This window comes from Acipenser ruthenus, chromosome 35 (genome assembly GCF_902713425.1).
Source record: "Acipenser ruthenus chromosome 35, fAciRut3.2 maternal haplotype, whole genome shotgun sequence".
NCBI lineage: Eukaryota > Metazoa > Chordata > Actinopteri > Acipenseriformes > Acipenseridae > Acipenser > Acipenser ruthenus.
Window position 1 is genome coordinate 9,711,263 of NC_081223.1, and position 21,221 is coordinate 9,732,483.

The 21,221-nt window shown below is 42.6% G+C and overlaps 1 protein-coding gene across 5 annotated transcripts in view; it reads left to right on the top strand.

Moving 5' to 3' along the window:
• Window positions 1–1,591: 1,591 nt before the first annotated feature.
• The window catches only part of LOC117965181 (disintegrin and metalloproteinase domain-containing protein 15-like), a 33,287-nt gene continuing 13,657 nt past the window's right edge, over window positions 1,592–21,221 (top strand). For all 5 annotated transcript variants that reach the window (XM_059007464.1, XM_059007466.1, XM_059007467.1 and 2 more), the window contains exons 1-16: window positions 1,592–2,371; window positions 3,687–3,787; window positions 9,675–9,751; window positions 11,235–11,313; window positions 13,161–13,237; window positions 13,638–13,821; window positions 14,448–14,513; window positions 14,793–14,864; window positions 15,594–15,763; window positions 16,416–16,500; window positions 17,661–17,809; window positions 18,412–18,589; window positions 19,036–19,128; window positions 19,562–19,757; window positions 20,513–20,621; window positions 20,809–21,004. In XM_059007464.1, coding sequence (XP_058863447.1) covers window positions 2,098–2,371; window positions 3,687–3,787; window positions 9,675–9,751; window positions 11,235–11,313; window positions 13,161–13,237; window positions 13,638–13,821; window positions 14,448–14,513; window positions 14,793–14,864; window positions 15,594–15,763; window positions 16,416–16,500; window positions 17,661–17,809; window positions 18,412–18,589; window positions 19,036–19,128; window positions 19,562–19,757; window positions 20,513–20,621; window positions 20,809–21,004 — 2,106 coding nt within the window. In that variant the 5' untranslated portion in view covers window positions 1,592–2,097. The remainder of the gene's footprint in view (window positions 2,372–3,686; window positions 3,788–9,674; window positions 9,752–11,234; window positions 11,314–13,160; window positions 13,238–13,637; window positions 13,822–14,447; window positions 14,514–14,792; window positions 14,865–15,593; window positions 15,764–16,415; window positions 16,501–17,660; window positions 17,810–18,411; window positions 18,590–19,035; window positions 19,129–19,561; window positions 19,758–20,512; window positions 20,622–20,808; window positions 21,005–21,221) is intronic.

Consider the following 21,221-nt stretch of genomic DNA (forward strand, 5'->3'; position numbering starts at 1 on the left):
AGGTAACAAAATGTTGTAACAGATTACATTTTATGTGAAAAAATAACGTAGTTACTTTTAGTGTAAAAAAAAAACAAAACACTAATACCTAAGAAAGCGCTTCAGCAGTCAAACCCTGCCTGTCACATGAACACGCTTTTATACCGTCTCGCTAGAAAATTACATAAGAAATAATTAGACCTGCAGCCTGACCTGAAGGAAATATCTCTGTAAAATGTGAACTGTCTTAAAAGTAACTATTTGTAACCAGGGCCAGCTTTAGGGCAAGGCGACGGCCTAGGGCCCCACACTAAGGGGGCCCCGCCGCGTCACAAATTGTATGACGTCTTCAGAGTCGAAACAGTCTCGAGAGTAAAAGGAAAAATCAAAAATATAAAGAAATTCAAGTCGAGCGGCAACAAGGAGCTCTGCTGCCGCATCTAGACAAACCGCCAAATAAAAATCTGCTTCAGGAAGCAAATGAATCCGATTCAGACACAATAATCATGTCTAAAATACTGATTTCTGTTTACCGATGTAACGTTACCACATTTCCACCTTCTGACTGACAAAGTGGACGTATTTCATCATGTGAGTGTACTCGATCATAAGAAATTTAGGTATCGCTTTATATTGCGTGGCATAAATTCATATTAAATAGATATGCAATTGCATATTAAATTTATGTTAAATTAATATTTAATAGATATGCAATTGCATATTAAATTTATGTTAAATTAATATTTAATAGATATGCAATTGCATATTCAAATTATGTTAAATTAATATTTAATAGACATGCAATTGCATATTCAAATTATGTTAAATTATTCCTTGTTACTTTCCATTAACATTTAAATCAGATTAACTGTATTTTCAATAAGGACATGTAAACAATGGGAAATGATAGGTATCAGCGACAAATTAAATGTTTGGAAGTACACTCGTAAATGCAGCGTGGTATAAAATACAGCTGCTCCTTGGCTAGGATACTCAGAACAAAACGTCATGATGTCTTAGTGTAATTTACACAGCAAAAATTAAAGAGCACTCAAAACTGCAGCTGCAAATGTGAAACAGTACACGTGGATTCGTAAAGTAGATCGGTCAAATATAATTTTAGATTTATATAAAAAGGATAACGTTTGCAAACAGTTTTTATTTCACTTAAGTGACAGCACACATGCAGTAGGGCTTGCCTACTTGATTACTGAAGGTGAAAGTAGCGTACCGTTTCATTGACATAATGTGTGGGGGTGTTTTTTTGAGGAGCGGGGGGGGGTGTTACCGCATAGGGCTCCCGTCTGGGGCCCCACACAGACTTAGGCCGGCCTGTTTGGAAATGTAACTAGTGACTTTTTTTTTAAGTAAAATGTTACTGTAACTAGTTCCAATTTTGTTAAAAAAAACGGATTACTTTTTACGTAACGTCTCCAACAATATCGGCAGTGCACAGGAGAGTCACTCATTTTCAGCGCTCGCTACTGCACTGCAATTAATAACTACACTCTGAAAAACACAACACCCCCAGGCAATTAAGAGTTAACACTTAGAAGGAAGTCCCTCCTTATACACGGCTTTCAATGCAGGAATCACACCAAAGCATGTGTTCTTCCAAGCAACTTCCTATAAATGCAGCGAGCGACAGGCTGAGATCACACAGCGAGTGCTGATCCCGGATTGCAACACCGCAGGCTGTGAAGCGAGTAGAGCAGCCAAGCGGGTAGAAATACTCAAGATCACGCAAAGGAAATTAAAAACACAAATGAAAGAAGAAAAACGAATCGCACCTCATGCACGGAATCTCATTACTTTTCCTTGTTTTTAATCATTGTGTGACTGTCTTGAAAGAAAGACGCTGAATTGACAGTGAGCGACACAGCACCTGTCTCGTGTTTTGTGTACAACGCAGTAAATACGTTTCTGCATTTTAAAAAGACACTGCGCGGTTTTTTTTTGTACCGCAGATATATTGTTTTGTAAATTCACTTTTGTCATCCGCTGCTTTTGAAAATCTATTTTTGGAACCACTTCGTGTTCTTATTATTAATTTTAATTCGTTTTTTTTTTTAAATTTCGACGGGAATACAGTTTTGGAATGTGATTTTTACGCTGAAGATGTGCTGGGTCCGCTTCGTCGCATGCTGCGCGTTTGCCCTTGCCTTGCTGGAGAGCGCTGTGACAGACTGCGCGCCTCAAACATTACCGATACAAAATGAATTACAGGGCAAACGGCACACAGGAGAGCCGTCGCCTTTAAAACGCAACCAAAAACTTACTGAAATTAAATTATCAGACCCCGCTGCTCCTCATACTAACCCTAACACGGGGAATCACAAAAGCCTTGTATTGAATTTTGACAGGGATTCTGGACTGCCGCTGGACGACGCAGGTATATATTCTTAAATCTGTATTGTTGTGGGTCATTTTCTACTTATATTCTACTTTATTTAGCAGACGCCTTTATCCAAGGCGACTTACAGAGACTAGGGTGTGTGAACTATGCATCAGCTGCAGAGTCACTTACAATTACGTCTCACCCGAAAGACGGAGCACAAGGAGGTTAAGTGACTTGCTCAGGGTCACACAATGAGTCAGTGGCTGAGGTGGGATTTGAACCGGGGACCTCCTGGTTACAAGCCCCTTTCTTTAACCCCTTTACCACACAGCCTCCTATAGCTTAATTGTCTTTGTACGGGGTTAGTGTGCCCGACTATATTCATTAAAAACCACAGAGCTATTCAAACCCACTGCCTTCCACACTGCAGCCCAGCGCTTTTTCTTTCTTTCATTTTCCTTTAAAACAATATTAAGGAATGACAGACTATGAAACTGATAACACCTTACAAGATACACACCTATAACTGTCAACATGGGTTTGTTAGGTAGCACTCCTTAATTTAAAACACTCCTTTTTATTTGCTTATTTTAGTGTACCATTATAAAAGTTTCCCATAGTAAATCTGGCAGTTTTCCCATAGTTATACTATGCATTTATTTATTTATTTATTTATTGCATTTATATATTGCTTTTTATACAAAAGCATCACAAAGCAGTGTACAGTACATAGCAGAAAAAAAGAACAAACCACAATACATTTGTATAGCGTGTCACACATACAACTGCCACAATCAGACCATTTAAATAACAGATTTAAATAACAGTATACACAATACAAAAACAGCAATTTTAAAGTTACATTAAAACCCACTAAGATAAGAAAGCCATTTTATAAAAGTGCGTTTTTAGTCTTGACTTGGAAACTGTAATGGTCCCAGCTTCCCTGACAATGAAGGCAGAGCATTCCATAATTTCGGAGCTCTACAAAAAAAAGCCCTGCCTCCTCCCGTGTTGCTTTTGCTGACCCTAGGAATAACCAGCAGCCTCGCATCCTGTGATCTCAGAGTGCGGTTTGGAAGATACAGGGTCAGTAACTCCTGCAAATAACTAGGTGCTAATCCATTCAGGGCCTTGTAAGTTAACCGCAAAATCTTAAAATCGATTCTTTACTGCACAGGGAGCCAGTGTAAAGAGGCCAGAAAACTATAAACTGTATCATAGTTTACCATGGTTTGTTTTTTAATATGCTTGACCATACCTCTCTGGGCTGTGTAATGCTTAACTATGCCTTGCCATTATTTTGCTGTGCTTTATCTCTGTAAGCTCAGTTTTCAGTCTGCACGCTTTCTCCTTGTGTGAGCTGCAGATACTGGACTGAAGGGACAGCCATGGCCGGAGCAGCATGAGTGGACACAGCCCTTTGTGATCGTAAGTGGCCAGAGGTCCAGTTTGAATGACTTTTTAAAGGTAAGAGACAGAAGGAGAAAGCCTTCAGGCTCATTCCAGCTGTGACATTCGCAGTCTGTGATAGTTAAACCACATGTGACTGAGGAAGTGGTGCCAAGGCAGGTGTTGTGTGCATGCATAAGGGGGAAGGGACTAAATCATGTGACTGCCAAGTTTCATGATAATTGGATAAGCAGTTCTCCAGATCTAAGAAATGTAAGTGTGACATACAGATGGACAGATGTACGTACAGACAGACACCCCCTATATCCTCAGAATCTGATGTTCTCAAAAACCTCACTGGGCTACTCAGACCCACTACCTAACACAATAATGGGCTCATGCTTACTAGTACAGCTAAAACATGACCTCACACATGAAGTCATTTTCTTACAAATACTTTTTCCCCTCCTTTTTTTATTAATTAAATTCCGCCTTGCCATTTCTCTTCAGGAAATGACTTCAGTTCTCACCTGGAAAGGAAGTGTCCGTCCCCACAATACGGCCCCCGCCTTCCCCTGCTCTTAAGATCTTGCTTTCCATGTAGGAAGTCCTAAAAAAATAAAACGCTTGCCCATTTCCTCTTATCCTCCCTGATTCTGACAGGAAGTAGCCGTCCCTCCCTATAGGAGGAATCAGAATTGATCACTATGGCAAAAGTTTGCTTGCCAACTTTGAGCAGTAAAGGGTTACCGGGGAAACCCCAAAAGGAAGTTAATATAGACCTCCCCTCTTAGGAATGTGTGCATGCAAGCAATAGTGACAATAGCTTTTTGAACTGAAGGCCCAAATAAATATCCTTTGAATCGTTTTCGCGGAAAAAAAACTAACTTCCTTAGAGCAGCTTTGAATGGCGTTTATTGATGATTGCTGTCATTTCTTCCGTTCCAGTTACCTGCCAAAGTGTCTGTCTATTTGTAAGCACCAGACCCATCTAGTGCACAGCTAGTGTATTGCCAACAAAACAAAAAAAACATTTTAGATAAAAAGGAAAAGTCTTGGATCTCCAGATGGCGCTGTCTCTTAATTCTATAAAGAACTAGCTGAAGTACCCGGTGTTGCCCGGGGAAATTCAATATTTCAGTATTTCATGCGTGACAAACTGGGGAACGGTAGCCTTGTGGTTTCCTATAAGTTACAGATCTTGGGTGTTGCACAATGCGCTTTGACCCCTTTCCCTTTTTTAACTTTTGGTTTTTGCCATTTTTAAATTTTTTTAAATTTTTGCTCTTTTTATTTATTTTTTTGGTTTTGTGGGTTTCTTTAATTTGCAATACATGGCTACTGTAGTGATCCAGCAATGGGGTTACTAAATAAAGTACCCCAGGGGTCAAAACTTTAGATCCAAACACAGCCCTCGACCTTCCCCTGGATGAAAGAGGAGGCCGTGCAGAGTTTGGTTGCGCTGGCTCCTGCGGGGTCCGAATGCATAAAGGAACAGACAGACAGACCAACTTTCTTCTTTATATATTAAGATGATCTAGCCTATGCTACACATATATCTGACAGGCAACTCGACCCGAAGACCTAGCTCATGAAATCAGAAAAAAACTCACTTAAAAAACAGTATGTCAGTATTGCAATAAGAACCCCTGAAAATGACTAGAAACCAGTGAGAGGACAATTAAAGCATGAATGACATAAATAATGAAGTCTGATCAAGTACATTATCGGGGTTGTAGTTCCTTAAATGCTTACAGGCATACAGATATACAGCAAGCAGGTACATGTATCTGTGCAACTCTACTATAAAGATTTGTATGTACCGTTATATTTAAAAACAAAATGTAAATATTGTAGCTGTATGTATCTAATATTGAATAATTCATTTATTAATAATTGTTCTTAATCTGTTACTGTACGGTTGTACATAACTGAATATCTGACTGAAAAAAATATATAAAAATAATTAGAAACTAAATGAGTACACTAAGCAGTTTAAAGGTGGCAGGCCTAAAAGGTATTAAAGAAAATAAAAACAGGGTTGCATTTTTTGAAAATATAAGTGATAGAGGCGTGCTGATTATGTAATAGAAATCTGAGGGGACAGACAGACAGACAGACAGACAGACAGCAGGCGGATTCCGTCTCCTCACCCGCTTTTCATCTCTGGAGGCCTGAGTTCCAATCTGGCTGTACAGGTCACAAGTCAGCTGAGTTTCAGTGACGTTCCACAGCGTGCAGATGACACTGACCCACAGCACTCTGTCTCACTCGCTTGCCTCAGCTTGAGACATGTCCAGGACAGCAGGCAGGCAGTAGGTGTTCAGGTCAGGATTGAGGTGCTGTCTGTCTCTGTCTCTCTCTCTCTCTCTCTCTCTCTGTCTCTCTCTCTCTCTGTCTCTCTCACCCACCAGTCTGTTTTGTCTACCACACATGGTAAACACGATAACCGCATTGATTTTGCACCAACCCTCAGCAAAAGTTTATCATATTTTCTTAGTCTCCTATAGACGTTTTGGATTGGTGCGGTGCAGTGATTGTGATCATGAGGCCCCTCTCTAAGTGCACTAGTTATATATATATATATAAAATGCAGTGTTTTTAAATGTCTGACAGCTAGCAACATATTCAGCAGCGAGTTGTGCTTTCTGTATGTCTCCCCGAAATATCTTTTTTTATCTTTGAAAACAGCATGGTACGTTTGCACAGTAATATAGCATTATATAATTTTCCCTTCATATCATGGATTTAACATAGTTTACTGTGGGCGTTACACTGCTTACCTGTGCTTTATTATGCTTTCACAATGCTTTATTACACTTTTACCATGAGGAAACTTTTATAATGAAAGGGTGGCCTTAATGTTAAGGTGGCTGTACATTGCCGTCAATTGGAGCTTTAATTTAAGATGGTTTTATTGTGATAGTAAAACAGATGTTTTCTCTCCGGTTATGCACGTGTGGAATAATCCACTGTTGATATCTGGCTGCTTTTGAAAAACTGGATTAGGAATCAAGCACGTCTCACACAGAGTTGTCAAGACTGGAAATGAACTTGATGCTGAGCCAGATTAGAGAACAGATCAGGCTTTAATCTTCCCACTCGAGCCTCCCAGGCATGTGGAAGCTGCGGCCAGGCTTCTTACTTCACCCTTGAAAGTAACTTTGCCATTGTTCTGTTTTAAATCTTTATTAAAGTGATCGTAGCTAACAAAATAATCCATATCCTTACAGGTTGTGCGCTTTTATATTCACTATATAGGTCTCAAATGAAAGAAACACATGTTATAGTAAACATTATATATGATAGTACACTTGGTTAAAGAAATATCTGTTGCAAGCCATGCTTTTAGTTAGTGTTGCACTTCTTTGGTCACCTGGAGGGTGAAATTGTCTCTGTAATTACGGGAGGTTTGTCTCTTTAATTCCCCCTCCAGCTGGTGACCTCAAAGGTTCAAAGGTACGGGCCAGCTAACTCGCTTTTCAAGAAGTTCTTTGAATAAGTCACCCTCCTCCTGGCCTACCCACAGGGGAGCGAGAGAGAGCGAGAGAGAGTGAGAGAGAGCGAGAGAGAGTGAGAGAGAGCGAGAGCGAGCCCCACCCTGTCACAGGCCAGCCAAGCTGAAAAGGGAAGGTTTTCCTGTGAATCATAATAGAGAATTTGAATTACAGCTATTCAATACTATGCACACCACCCCTCCCTGCATTCACCAGGTTGTGAAATCACAGCTCCAATCAAAGCCACACACACACACACACACACACACACAGGAGAACATTACATCATCGCCGGCTGTCATGTATTGAAGCCAGACAGGGAGGAGAGGCAGCTTGATTTTTTTTTAATTTTTTTTTTTAGTTCGTAATTTATTTAATGGCATGACAAGACTTGTTCTGAACTGATATGTAGTACAGGATAAAGCAACATCCATAGACTGCTTGTAGCTTTTCATTTACAATGACATCAAATGTTTTAGGATCATGAATTTAGGAAGGTGACTCTATGTTCAGAACTCTGATACTTGAGTTTCAAATTTCATTTTCATATTCAGCTCCGTATAAAGACCACCTCACAATTAAGGGCACTTTTTACAGTCCTGATTTGTTCCTATTGACAGCCGTCTGAAGTTCATTTCAAAGCCAGTCCCATTTCAGAATTAAAGGGTACATAAGGACCTTTTTATTGTGTTACGTGTTCCCATGTGTTGCTGCAACTGTTTACGTAAGGTGTGTGTGTTGTTTTAATTTTTTTTTTTTTAACATTTTGACTGCATTCCTTGTCTCAATATGGCTTCCCATGTACCTGCATGGACCGCTCAGAACTACATTTCCCATCATCCTCCTGCTCACATATATAACTGAGATGGATTTACCAGTGGATGATGGGGAAATGTAGTTCTGTGAGGTCCAAGCGGGTACATGGGAAGCCACCTTGAGGCAGGAATGCAATTTAAAAGTTTAAAAAAGTGGTCAAAATGTAAAAAAAAAAATAAAATTAAAAATATGAAAACAATAAACACACCTTATGAAAACAGCTGTAGCAACACATGGGAACATGTAACACAATGAGCTGTAACCTAGCAGCCCCCTAACTTAAGGTTGCAATCAGGGCTATGCAGAATCTCGTACTCAGAATTGCCTTTAAGAAGTATTTATCATCAGGTATTTAATACATCCATTCATTTTTAGGTTTACTGACTGTATCTCTGAGGATTTGAACATGTGGTTTAGAAAAAAAAAACTGAAACGACCAGAATCTAAAATTTAGCACAAAAGAAAATAAAGAAAAATTGTCAAACTGTTTAGTAAAGTGTTAACCAATTAAATACATTGGTTAAATAACTTTTTTTCATTGTGATCTTAATTTGTTTTTATACATTATGTACCTCCAGTCCTAAGTCCACCCCCTATTAAGGCCACATTTTTAAAATGTTTCTGCATTTACTGAATCAACGTGACTTCATATGGAACAGCAATAGTGAGTTTATAATGGATCCTTTTAAGAGTTTTGCATATAACCACTTATCCAATTGAGTGTTAGTGTTGTCGTCGTCGTCGTCTTCTTCTTCTTCTTCTTCTTCTTCATCTTCGTGGATTGTAATCTGCTCAGATCTCAGTAAGATGAACTAAGTGTCTTGCTCCAGCCCAATTTCCTGTCACTTCCTGTCATGTTTTTCCGTCTCTTTGAAATCATTCACAGTTAAACCGAGACTTCCTGTGACTTCATCAGAGCTGCTTCCTAACTTTCCCTGCTAGCCTTGTCAATCGCACTCCCATCCTTTCACTGCTTTACCTTATAAATCGGATTCCCAGTGCATTAGACAATGAACAAACCACACTATCACTGCAGTGTCATTGTATTGCCACTGTCTGTCTGCATCGCCATTTAAGATCATTTGAGAAGGGTATAGTTGGCATACTGGGGTCCCATTCTACCAAGAGCATCCCAGTGTAGCTGTGCTTCCATTGTCCTTCAGTAGAGAACCAGTGCCATTGAAGATCATTAGGAAGGGTACAGTTAGCATAATGTGCTACCATTCTCCCAATGGCTGACTCGTCCTATTGTACAGTAGCTGCCTCTGTCTAATCTGGGGTAAATGGATGCTGTCTGTGTGTCAAGTTTTACATATCTAGAGAAACACTTATTCAATTTTGATGAAACGTCCTAAGGATATTCTTTTACCAATACCATTGCCAAATTACATTTTCAAGGTTTCATAAACCCAACAAATGTCAAAAAGATGCAAAGGAAACCAATGCATAAATGAAGTCTGAAATTAATAAAAGAATCCTATTCAATTCAACAATATATTTTTATATGGATCTAGAGAGTCGCTTATCCGATTTTCATGGAACTTGCTACGGGCAAGCCTGTGTTTTCAGTTTGATCAAACTGCAGGAGGTGGATTGGAGTAGCAGCCTCCCTAGTTTCAATGAGGGATGTAACCTTGTTCTTGTATCTGCAGAATGGACACCCTCAGAGACTGCGTTGTGGACTGGAGGCTGAAGGGAAGCAGCTCATTCTAGACTTGGAGAAAAATGAGTAAGAACTGAATTCCACTTCCACTGTTAGAGCTGCCTGGCTTTCATTTCCTACACAGCGTATATAGAGGAGGTGTACTGTGCAGTGTATGTAAGGGTTCTGATTTTAGGTGAAATAATCTGACACCTACCTGTACAGTGTGGTTCATTGTAAGATTGATAGTGTTGTATGTTAGTGTGACACGGGTGGCTTTGTGGTGTGACATCAGACGCGGAAGAACACACAGTACTGAGAGTGAATGTGAATGCTCTGCCTGCGCGTTTTTTATTATTAAACAAATAAAAAGACTGAACAAAACACAAACACTTTCCTAAACCACAAAGCAAAACGGCACGTTGGCCAAAACAAATAGACAAACAAACAAACAGCGGACGAACACTAAACAAACAAGTGTCGTGCTGAGCTATGTCAGCATGAGTAGCAATTGCTTTTTAGTTTTGAGTTTTAATTTTACTCTCCTGTCTCTCGTGCTTTTGCCCTGAACACCCAACCCTGAGTGAGTGATCCGTGCATCTATATATACAGCTGTGCTGGGATTCAATTGCTAATTAATCATTCACTTGAATCCCAGAACGTGAACTAATTTGTGCACTCCCCGTGCCCACATACTAATACACGTTTTATCTGCACGTGAAGTGTTTGTGCAATCCCCGTGCCTAAATACAAATATACAGTTTAAATCACTCGTGCTACATAGCCCAATTTATACCGAACAATTTACAGACACTCGCATATTTGTATTTTCAGTGCACCACTACATCCACACCAAAAATAACACACCACATACAACATAAAACACAAAAATACGCACAGGGGCGGGGCACCCTGCCACAGTTAGCAAAGAGAATGTTGTCTTTTTTTTTTTTTCAAAAATGTAGTAGTCTGCATTTAGTTTTTTGTTATTTTCTCCCTAATTTAGTAGTGTCCAATTTTTTTTTTTTTAGCTCAGCTCACCGCTACCACCCCTGCGCTGACTCAGGAGCGGCAAAGACGAACACACGCTGTCCTCTGAAGCGTGTGCCGTTAGCCGCCCTCTTTTTTTACACACTGCAGACTCACCATGCAGCCACCCAGAGCTACAGCGTCGGAGGACAACGCAGCCCTGGGCAGCTTACAGGCAAGCCCGCAGACCTAACCCTCCCTCCCACCTGGCGGTGCTCGGCCAATTGTGCACCGCCCCCTGGGAACTCCTGTCCTCGGATGACAAAGGAATAGCCTGGACTCGAACCGGCAACGTCCAGACTATAGGGTGCATCCTGCACTCTACGCGAGTGCTTTTACTGGATGCACCACTCGGAGCCCCGAAAATGTTGTCTTTTTTTATTATGTTGTGTAATTTTGAGAAATGGATGGAATTATTATTATTATTATTATTATTATTATTATTATTAATAAAGTTTTTTTCTAAATCAAATTATATTGCATTCATCAAATTTGATCATGTGAATGTGGTTTGTGTTGAACCCCTCACTCTTCTCTGCAGGAATCTGCTCCCCAGCGCCCCCTTTGTCTTCTATTACCTCCCTGACGGCACGCTGGTAACTGAGGACAGTCAGCAAGCGGTGAGTGCCCTGTGCTCTCCCCAATCGCAGCACAATACATTATAGAGACAGCTGGTATATATACTGTACAAGAATAAATATTACCACAAAACCAGTATGTTGCGCACTCTTTTTGGTATTTCATACATGACTGAAAAAGAGAGTTTTGAATTATATATTTTTAAAGTGTTGTACATTGTGGGGGGATCCCCGAAGGTCTCCCCTGGTAAAGGCACTACCGTGTGATGTGTAGGGTGAGTCATACAGTCAGGGGAGCGCAGGTTCGCGTCCTGCCTGTGCAAAGTCGCCAGTCTTCACTGGGGATTCCGGAAGGATCATCACATTGGCTCGGACGCTACAGCAAACCCTACCAGCCAGGCACACAGTGAGCTCAGTGAACCCTACCAGCCAAGCACACAGTGAGCTCAGTGAACCGTACCAACCAGGTGCACAGTGAGCTCAGTGAACCCTACCAGCCAGGCACACAGTGAGCTCAGTGAGCTCAGTGAACCCTACCTGCCAGGCGCACAGTGAGCTCCGTGAACCCTACCAGCCAGGCGCACAGTGAGCTCAGTGAACCCTACCAGCCAGGCGCACAGTGAGCTCCGTGAACCCTACCAGCCAGGCACACAGTGAGCTCAGTGAACCCTACCAGCCAGGCGCACAGTGAGCTCAGTGAACTCTACCAGCCAGGTGCACAGTGAGCTCAGTGAACCCTACCAGCCAGGCGCACAGTGAGCTCCGTGAACCCTACCAGCCAGGTGCACAGTGAGCTCAGTGAACCCTACCAGCCAGGCGCACAGTGAGCTCAGTGAACCCTACCAGCCAAGCGCACAGTGAGCTCAGTGAACCCTACCAGCCAGGTGCACAGTGAGCTCAGTGAACCCTACCAGCCAGGTGCACAGTGAGCTCCGTGAACCCTACCAGCCAGGCGCACAGTGAGCTCCATGAACCCTACCAGCCAGGCGCACAGTGAGCTCAGTGAACCCTACCAGCCAGGTGCACAGTGAGCTCCGTGAACCCTACCAGCCAGGCGCACAGTGAGCTCCATGAACCCTACCAGCCAGGCGCACAGTGAGCTCAGTGAACCCTACCAGCCAGGCGCACAGTGAGCTCAGTGAACCCTACCAGCCAGGTGCACAGTGAGCTCAGTGAACCCTACCAGCCAGGTGCACAGTGAGCTCAGTGAACCCTACCAGCCAGGTGCACAGTGAGCTCAGTGAACCCTACCGGCCAGGTGCACAGTGAGCTCAGTGAACCCTACCGGCCAGGTGCACAGTGAGCTCAGTGAACCCTACCGGCCAGGTGCACAGTGAGCTCAGTGAACCCTACCAGCCAGGCACACAGTGAGCTCCGTGAACCCTACCAGCCAGGTGCACAGTGAGCTTCGTGAACCCTACCAGCCAGGTGCACAGTGAGCTTCGTGAACCCTACCAGCCAGGTGCACAGTGAGCTCAGTGAACCCTACAGACCAGGCGCACAGTGAGCTCAGTGAACCCTACCAACCAGGTGCGCAGTGAGCTCAGGTGGACACCTGCAGGACTGGCCTTTGTCCTCCAGAGGCCGGCAGCTCGCTGATATTTCCAGGGTGTAAAAGAGGAGGCTGGCTGGTTTTTAACAATCTCTAATTTGTTTGGAGAAAGTTCTTTCTTGAAAATTGATTCATAACCAAATCGACTACGATGCCTCCGTTGTCTGACTTCTTGTTTTATTTGTAAAAAGTAATTTGAAATATTACTTCGACATTTTCAATGAGTGGTTAAAGAAATCCAGGGTAACCCCCCCAGTGCTGTAAAATGCTCTAATAAAACACACCTGTGGCTTATGCTTCTACTAGTCCAGCTGAGTCTCTCTCTGTGCCTCTGCAGACTCACTGTTACTATCATGGCACTGTGCAAGGCTTCTCTGAATCCCGTGTGGCTGTCAGCACCTGCGATGGAATGAGGTGAGCGCAGAAAAAAATGAATAGAATACAGTAATACTTGCTTAATATCACTCATGTTAATGTCACCCTCCCCTTCTGTAAATTTGCAGTCTCCCCATGCTTTATACTATTCGTTTACCATAGTTTGCCATGTCTTAAATATGCTTTACTATAACTCTCTGTGCTTTACGATGTTACCTATGCTTATCACCACACTGAAGTGTATTTTATAAGGGCCTACACCCAGTGTATTAACTCATGATACACATGTTAGTATGTATCAGAATCCTGATATGCATGTTAATGCCTGTCGTCTGTATGTCACATTTCCATACACATATCCAGAGAACCGCGTATCCGTTTCCGACGAAACTTGGTCAGGCCATTCTTATCCTTACAGCGCTAATGTTATGTGTTCCAGAGGTGTGGTCGTGCTGAGCGCTAACCAGAGCTACGTGGTGGAGCCGATGGAAGACAAGGAAGGAGAAGGGACCCACATCATCTACAGAACCCAGGAAGAGGTGTCCTTCAGCGGCGCGTGTGCAGTCACTCACCCCCCCAGCACGGTGCCTCCTAACCCAGCGCCAGAGCAGAAGACTCACCGGGTAGGGGGTTGGTACACCTGCCTGCTTGGACCTCGTCTAGCTCTGCGTCAGAGTTTACCATTAAAGAGAATCTATCCATCCAGTATATATACTTTTGTAACACAGATCAGCCAAATGGTATGTAGTGGTCAGAAACAGCGCCATTTATTGATGAGCTACGGTAAATCTAATTTCCTTTTGGAATTGCTGGCTGTGCAGTAGAGAATGATGGCTCTTGAAGACATCCCTCATTAAAGGTTTCCCATAGCCAAGTGTGGTAAAGCACAGTGAAAGCAAGGTAAAGCAAAGGTGTATACTGTAAAGCACAGAGGTATGGCAAAACATACAGAATTAAAAAAATGTTTCCATAGAAAAAGCATAGCAGTGTAATAAAGTACAGTGAAAGCATGGTAAAGCATAGGTATGCACTGTAAAGATGTGTGGTAAAGCATATTAAACATGGCAAACTGGTAAATGCATAGTATAACCATGGGGAAAAAAGCTTTGGGAAGCTTTTATAAAGGTTATAAAGATATATGGGGAAGTTCAACTAATATCTAGACAAAGTTCAGACATAGGTTTCAAATCATATCTCATATATATATTAATGTTTGAACTCTTTCCTTTTTGATCTCTTTGCTGTTTAGTGGAAAAGAGACATCCTGACAGAAGTCAAATACATTGAACTGGTGCTTGTGGTCGACAACAAGGAGGTAAGACTGAAACCCAGTTACAATGACTCAACAGGCACGTTTACACTCCACTTCTCTTGTAAATGCAGCCTTCCCTTTGCATTCACAGTAAGTGCTTGTGGCTTTGCAAAGCTTTAAATATGCAGTGTACTGTTTAACATTTTTAAACAGAAGTAGAAATTACTATAACTGTATAAACATTTAATTTGAAAACCAAAAGTGATTTTTTGTTAACAAAAACAATTAGCAACTGATCAACGTGACTTCTCCAGTGCTAACGTTCCTCCCTTCCTGTCTCAGTTTAAAAGCTATCAGATGAACAGGAAGACCATCACAAGCAGAATGCTGGACCTGGCCAATCAAGTGGACTGGGTAAGTGCCGTGCTTGAAGTGGGGGGACAGAGACACTGACTAGTGGCTACAGAGCACACTTCAATCCTGACCTGAACAGCCAGCATGCAGTCTTGGGCCTGAGCTAAGACTGGAAACTGTGCTGAATTGTGACAAATTGTAATGACTCCTAGTTGAAGGGTTTGTTGGAGTATTACTATATATTCTACCATTGCATGTTTTCGCATCTTGTAAACTTTCTTCTGTTTTACACAGTCATTATAGGTCTTTAGAAATACTAAAAGAAACTGAATGTCAATGACAAGCGTCTTTTTCAATGTACTCCAAATGTATTTCTAAATTCAGCACTATTGAGCTGTGTAGGAAGTAGCTGTAGGTCATCATACAGCAGGTATTGGAGTAAGACTGCCCTACAGCACAGGAAGTGATCGCATACCAGGTAGCAGCATTTCAGTGTTTTGAATTCCTAAAAATCCAGATGAAATGATCTTCAACCCAAGAGACGTGGAATTTGAGGAAAGAAGCAGATTGTAAAACCCTGGTTAGCACAAGGGGGTGGTAAACACAGCACATTACACTGAGTGACTGACCCTGTGTAACTGTAAACACAGCGCATTACACTGAGTGACTGACCCTGTGTAACTGTAAACACAGCGCATTACACTGAGTGACTGACCCTGTGTAACTGTAAACACAGCGCATTACGCTGAGTGACTGACCCTGTGTAACTGTCTTTCCCACTGTCCTCAGTTCTATCGCCCGCTCAATGTGCGAGTGGCCCTGGTGGGCATCGAGATCTGGAGCGACAGAGACCACATCCTCATCGACAGCAACCCAACTGACACACTGAACCGCTTCCTGGACTGGAGGAGTCGAGAGCTTTTACCACGCATACACCATGACAACGCCCAGCTCATCATGTGAGCAGCTTAAAGCTACTTAAAGAGATTGTAGCTAACAAAATATTTTCCAGAAATCTGCTATCTTCTATTTGCTACATGGTCTCAAATGTGCAGTTTTGAAAGAAAAACATGTGTTCTAGATTTATTTTCTATATCTGGTTAAAGAAAGCTGCTCTCTTACTCCCAGGAAATCTGTTACACTTGCACTTCCTAGGTCACCCAAGCAGTGTCTTCTGGGTTACTGGCTGAAAGCAGGTCAATCAAAGGGTAGCAGCTGCTTGGTTAATGACAAGAAAGTATCCATTGAATGGGTGGAGAAACGACTAAGCAACACTGTCTGAAAGTATGGCTTGCAAACAGAGATTTCTTTAAGCTAGTGTAGTACGAGATGTTTTGTAATATAAATCCATGTTTACTAAACATGTTTCTTTCAGAACTGGGCATTTTAGTCACAACTGACACACACCTGCCTCCACTATAACCTCAAGCTTATTATTATTATTATTATTATTATTATTATAATAATAATAATAATAATAATAATAATAATAATAATAATAATAATAATAATAATAATAATAATACTGATCTAATCCGAATCAACACTAGATAATCCTACAGAACACACACACAGAGAATTCAGGGTGTAACTGTGTGCTTGTGTGTTCAGGGGCGGCTCTTTCGATGGCACTACAGTCGGGATGGCATCTCAGTCTTCAATGTGCTCTGTGGACCGGTCTGGGGGGATCAATGTGGTGAGTAAAGCCAGCTTTATGGGTTTACCAATGCCCTGATAAGCCACACATATGTTAGAGCATTTTACAGCACCAAGAAAAAATGCTCCAAAATATATGTAATTCTGGGATAACCATGATGGCTAGCTGGTTGATGCAATTGAGTGTTCCCCAGTGCTGTAAAATGCTCTAATGAAATGACTTATTTACAACTAGGTTTTGAACTTGATAATAAAACAGAAACTAATGAAAACTTTTAATTTGTTGTACAGTATATTATTATTATTTTTTAAATTGGAAATCTCCAAACTGAGATATCTAACATCTAATGTATTTTTCATATTCAAGTCCTATTCTTCGTATCTCATTTTAGAATCTTGCATTCATTGAAATTCAGTGACAGAATGACCAGGCGAATCACACTGTTGCAAATTGTCGCTAAGGAGATTGATCAAAGGAAAGTAATTCTCCAAATTCTGTTTAATTTAGGTTTAAACAGGCTTTGTTTTCCATAACTATTATAGTAACAGAATGTTCCATGAGTATGCTGTGGTTATTCACTCATGAGGATAAAAAACACACTCTCTATATTACGCTGTGAAGGTTCATCATGTATCCTGTATATTATTATTATTATTATTTATTTCTTAGCAGACGCCCTTATCCAGGGCGACTTACAATTGTTACAAGATATCACATTATTTTTTACATACAATTACCCATTTATACAGTTGGGTTTTTACTGGAACAATCTAGGTAAAGTACCTTGCTCAAGGGTACAGCAGCAGTGTCCCCCACCTGGGATTGAACCCACGACCCTCCGGTCAAGAGTCCAGAGCCCTAACCACTACTCCACACTGCTGTCCTAGTTGACAGAGGAAAGACATAGAGAATCCAATGCTTTGCTGCACTGATGAAGAGAAACATAAATATACAGGGGATTCATTATTCACGCAATATTGTTGTTTTTACATTGTTTTCAATTCTATTTAAATGCTCACATTTGAACAAGCCTCTGGTGGCCAAGCGGTGCGTCACAGAGTGTCTTCTGTCACAGACACTTCCCCTTGCATATCATCATCCACGTACCCTCCGGTTTTTGCAATGCTCTGACAATGTTGTGTGAATTATGAATCGTCCAGCATAGTGACGTCCCACCTGAGTCTGTGATGTAATTCCAGGACCACTTAGTGAGTATCCTGGGCGTGGCCTCCACGGTCGCCCATGAACTCGGGCACAACCTGGGCATGAGCCACGACACTGTGGACCGGCACTGCCAGTGCAGGAAGGAGAAGCGGCTGGGAGGCTGCATCATGGAGCCATCCACCGGGTACGGTGTCAGCAAACTCAATGATGAACATGCTTTCAATTGATTTAGTTTCATTTAGTATTTCTCAATTTACTTGAATATATTCCACAACTGGAGCCTACCAGTCAGAGAATATGGGGAGTGGTTATTCTTGTTGTTAATACAAAATGGAGACTGCTGCTGGTTAAAAGTATGAGTGGTTAGTATATTTTTTTTTAACCCCTGTTTCGGTATTGGTACGTCCTATTAGTAGGGGGATGCACTGTGGTCCCTACCACTGGATAAGAAAACGGGATGGAAAAAATAAATTCTGTGTTTCCAGTTGCTAATGTAGAGAATTACATTTTCACAGCCAATTGTTTTTAACCTCTGCACATATCAATACAGGATTTTCACATTTCCATGTTGCAACCCCCGTTATAAAAGATTACCACAATTAAAGCATTGTGAAAGCTCGGCAAAGCAGGGGAATGCACTGCAAAGCACAGAGAAGTATAATAAATCATATCTGTCGTGCAACTGTACCTTTTTATAAGGGACCATTTGCTCTGGTAAGACATAGCCCTTAGATGCTGCTTCCCATGTATAGCTGGGTGTCTGATGGCTGTCCCCTCCTCCTCCAGGTTCATGCCGGGCCAGTTGTTCTCGAGCTGCAGTGCGCAGGACCTGTCTGTCAGTCTGCTCCGGGGGGGCGGGATGTGCTTGTTCAACGTGCCCAAGCCGGACCGCCTGCTGGGGGAGCCGCGCTGCGGGAATCTCTACGTGGAGAAGGGGGAGCAGTGCGACTGCGGGCTGGCTGACGTGCGTCACGCTATATGGAGGGATAAGTAGCTCCCTGTTGTCCCTTAGAAAGGGTTCCCACAGTAAAAACACAGCAAAGTGTGAAAGCAGAGCTAAGCATTGAGAGAAACCCAGAGAGATGCTGTTTCCCCTTGATTATACTGTGCAATTATACATAGCATATTGTTATATGATTTACTATCTCGCTGGGCTTCACAATACTTGCTCATGCTTTCAGTGTGTTTTATTACACTTTGCTGTGCTTTTACTATGGGGAAACTTTATGAGGGTGACGGCAACAAATATTAGGATATATTTATTGGAATTATTTTGTACTGTAATTAGATAATGTTGTATGCGCTGTGCATCATTGTGTATGTTATGAACTGCATATTGACTGCATAATGTGGTCAAATGATTTGTTATGTATTTTTTATGTATTTTATTTTTTCTCCCTGTGTGCGCAGGAGTGTAAAGACCCCTGCTGCAACGCCACCACCTGCAAACTGGTTCCAGGGGCAGAGTGTTCCTCTGACGGGATCTGCTGTGAGAACTGCAAGGTAACTCGGCTTCACTGTGTCTGCTTGTCTGATCAGAGTGTTTGTGCAGAAAGAGACAAAGATCAGCCATGTAAAGATACAGGTAACCCCCCCCCCCCCCCCCCCCCACCCCCCCCCCCCTTCGTTCAAACCTGTATACTTGTAGGGGCCGGTAACTCACATACGCTGTGGAGCTACTGGGTGTAAAGCGACGACTGGCTTGGGGATCGGAGGACCCCCACTGACCTTCAGTTCTCCTGGGGAGTTGCTGCAGTGGGGGAGAGTAATTGGACACTCTCAGTTGGGGACTATAATGGGGTGAAATAATTAAAATAATGGGTGGTTGGTTCATGTAATGTTAGAGTGTGTAGACCTGTTCAGAAACATAAGAACAATGTATGGATGCTATTGTGTATTCACTCCCCTCTCCCCTTTTCCACTGTCCTCTCTCTAGCTCCGCCCGACTGGTGCAGTGTGCAGGGACCCCCTGGGTGAATGTGATTTGCCGGAGTACTGTAATGGCCACTCCCCCTTCTGCCCGCCTAACGTCTTCATTCAGAACGGTCACTCCTGCAGACAGGGGGCAGCATACTGCTACAGAGGGGTCTGCATGAGCTACGATGTGCAGTGCCAGGTGCTCTGGGGGGCCAGTAAGTACCAACAGTGTGTTTTACTATACTTCTGATAGGAAGTAGGATAATGTGGTTACCCTTATTAAAGTTGTCCATAATAAAAGCATTGCGAAGTGTTGTTCTATTAGGTGTTGTTCTAAGGAGACTTCAATATCCACCTCTCCAACCCTAACCACTCTGCTGGATTTTCGCATTCTCTCTCTCTCCCCGTCCCCCACCGCTCACACAGCTGGCCATCAACTGGACCTTGTCTTCACCAGGGACTGCTTCCCCCCCCGCCCTCTCTGTCACTCCTCTCTATCTCTGATCACTACTTTATCTCCTCTCTGTCGCACCCATCCCTTCCTACTCCACTGACCCCCGTCACCTTCTGTCGAAACCTCTGTTCTCTCTCCTCCTCGATCTTCTCCTCTGCTATTCTCTCACACCTCCCCTCTATCGAATCCTTCTCCCTACTCTCCTCCCTCACCTCCTGCCTCGAATCCCTTTGCCCCCTCACCTCTCGACCTGCCCGCCCCTCCCCGTCCCAGCCCTGGCTCTCCTTCGTGCTCCGCTCGGCTCGTACCGAACTGCACTCTGCTGAAAAGAAATGGAAGACTAACTTAATATTTTTAAGTTTAACTGCTCTTAGTCCTAATCACTCTTAAACATAATTATTTACTGAGTTTTTTATTTTCTCTCATTTGAATTTGCTCTTATTATACTACTGATTTTTATTGCATTTTATAACTCAGTTGATTTGAACAGTTTTCTTTCTGTGTCTCTCCTGTCAGACTCCACCCAGGCCCCAGCAGTGTGTTTCACCACTGTGAATAAGCAGGGAAACAAGTATGGGAACTGCGGCCAGCTTCCAAACGGCACTTACATCCCCTGCACTAAAGAGTGAGTTCACACACCGTACAGAGAGCGCCAGCCCAAACGCACGTATCCTTCACTTCAATAACACTGATGGAACTAGAGCCAAAATGCTTGTATGCTGAACTAAAAATATTGTATTGTTCTGTAGTACCGGCTGGATTTCTATCTGTGAAAGTTCACTGTGTGTGTTGTTCTCGTGTGGTCTGTGCAGAGATGCTCACTGTGGTAAGATCCAGTGCCAGGGAGGGAGAGATCGCCCCCTGCTGGGCTCCAATGCTGAGATCCTCGCCACCACCGTCACCTACAACAGGTCAAAGTTCACCTGCAGAGGCACCTACTTCAACCTGGGCGATGATGTCACCGACCCTGCCATGGTCATGCCAGGCACCGCGTGTGGAGTGGGCAAGGTGGGGGGCTTTTTTTATTTTATTTTTTTATTTTATTTTTTTACAGTTAAACCTTGCTTTTTTCACCAATTTTGCTCCTGTTGACAGTAACGTAAAGTCAATATTAAGGCCACTCCTATATTCAGTATTAAGGCCGCCATGTGCAGCCTTAACACATCAAGCTTCTTGTCAGATAAGACCAACAAGCTGTAAACTACCAACTTTCTTTTTTAAAATG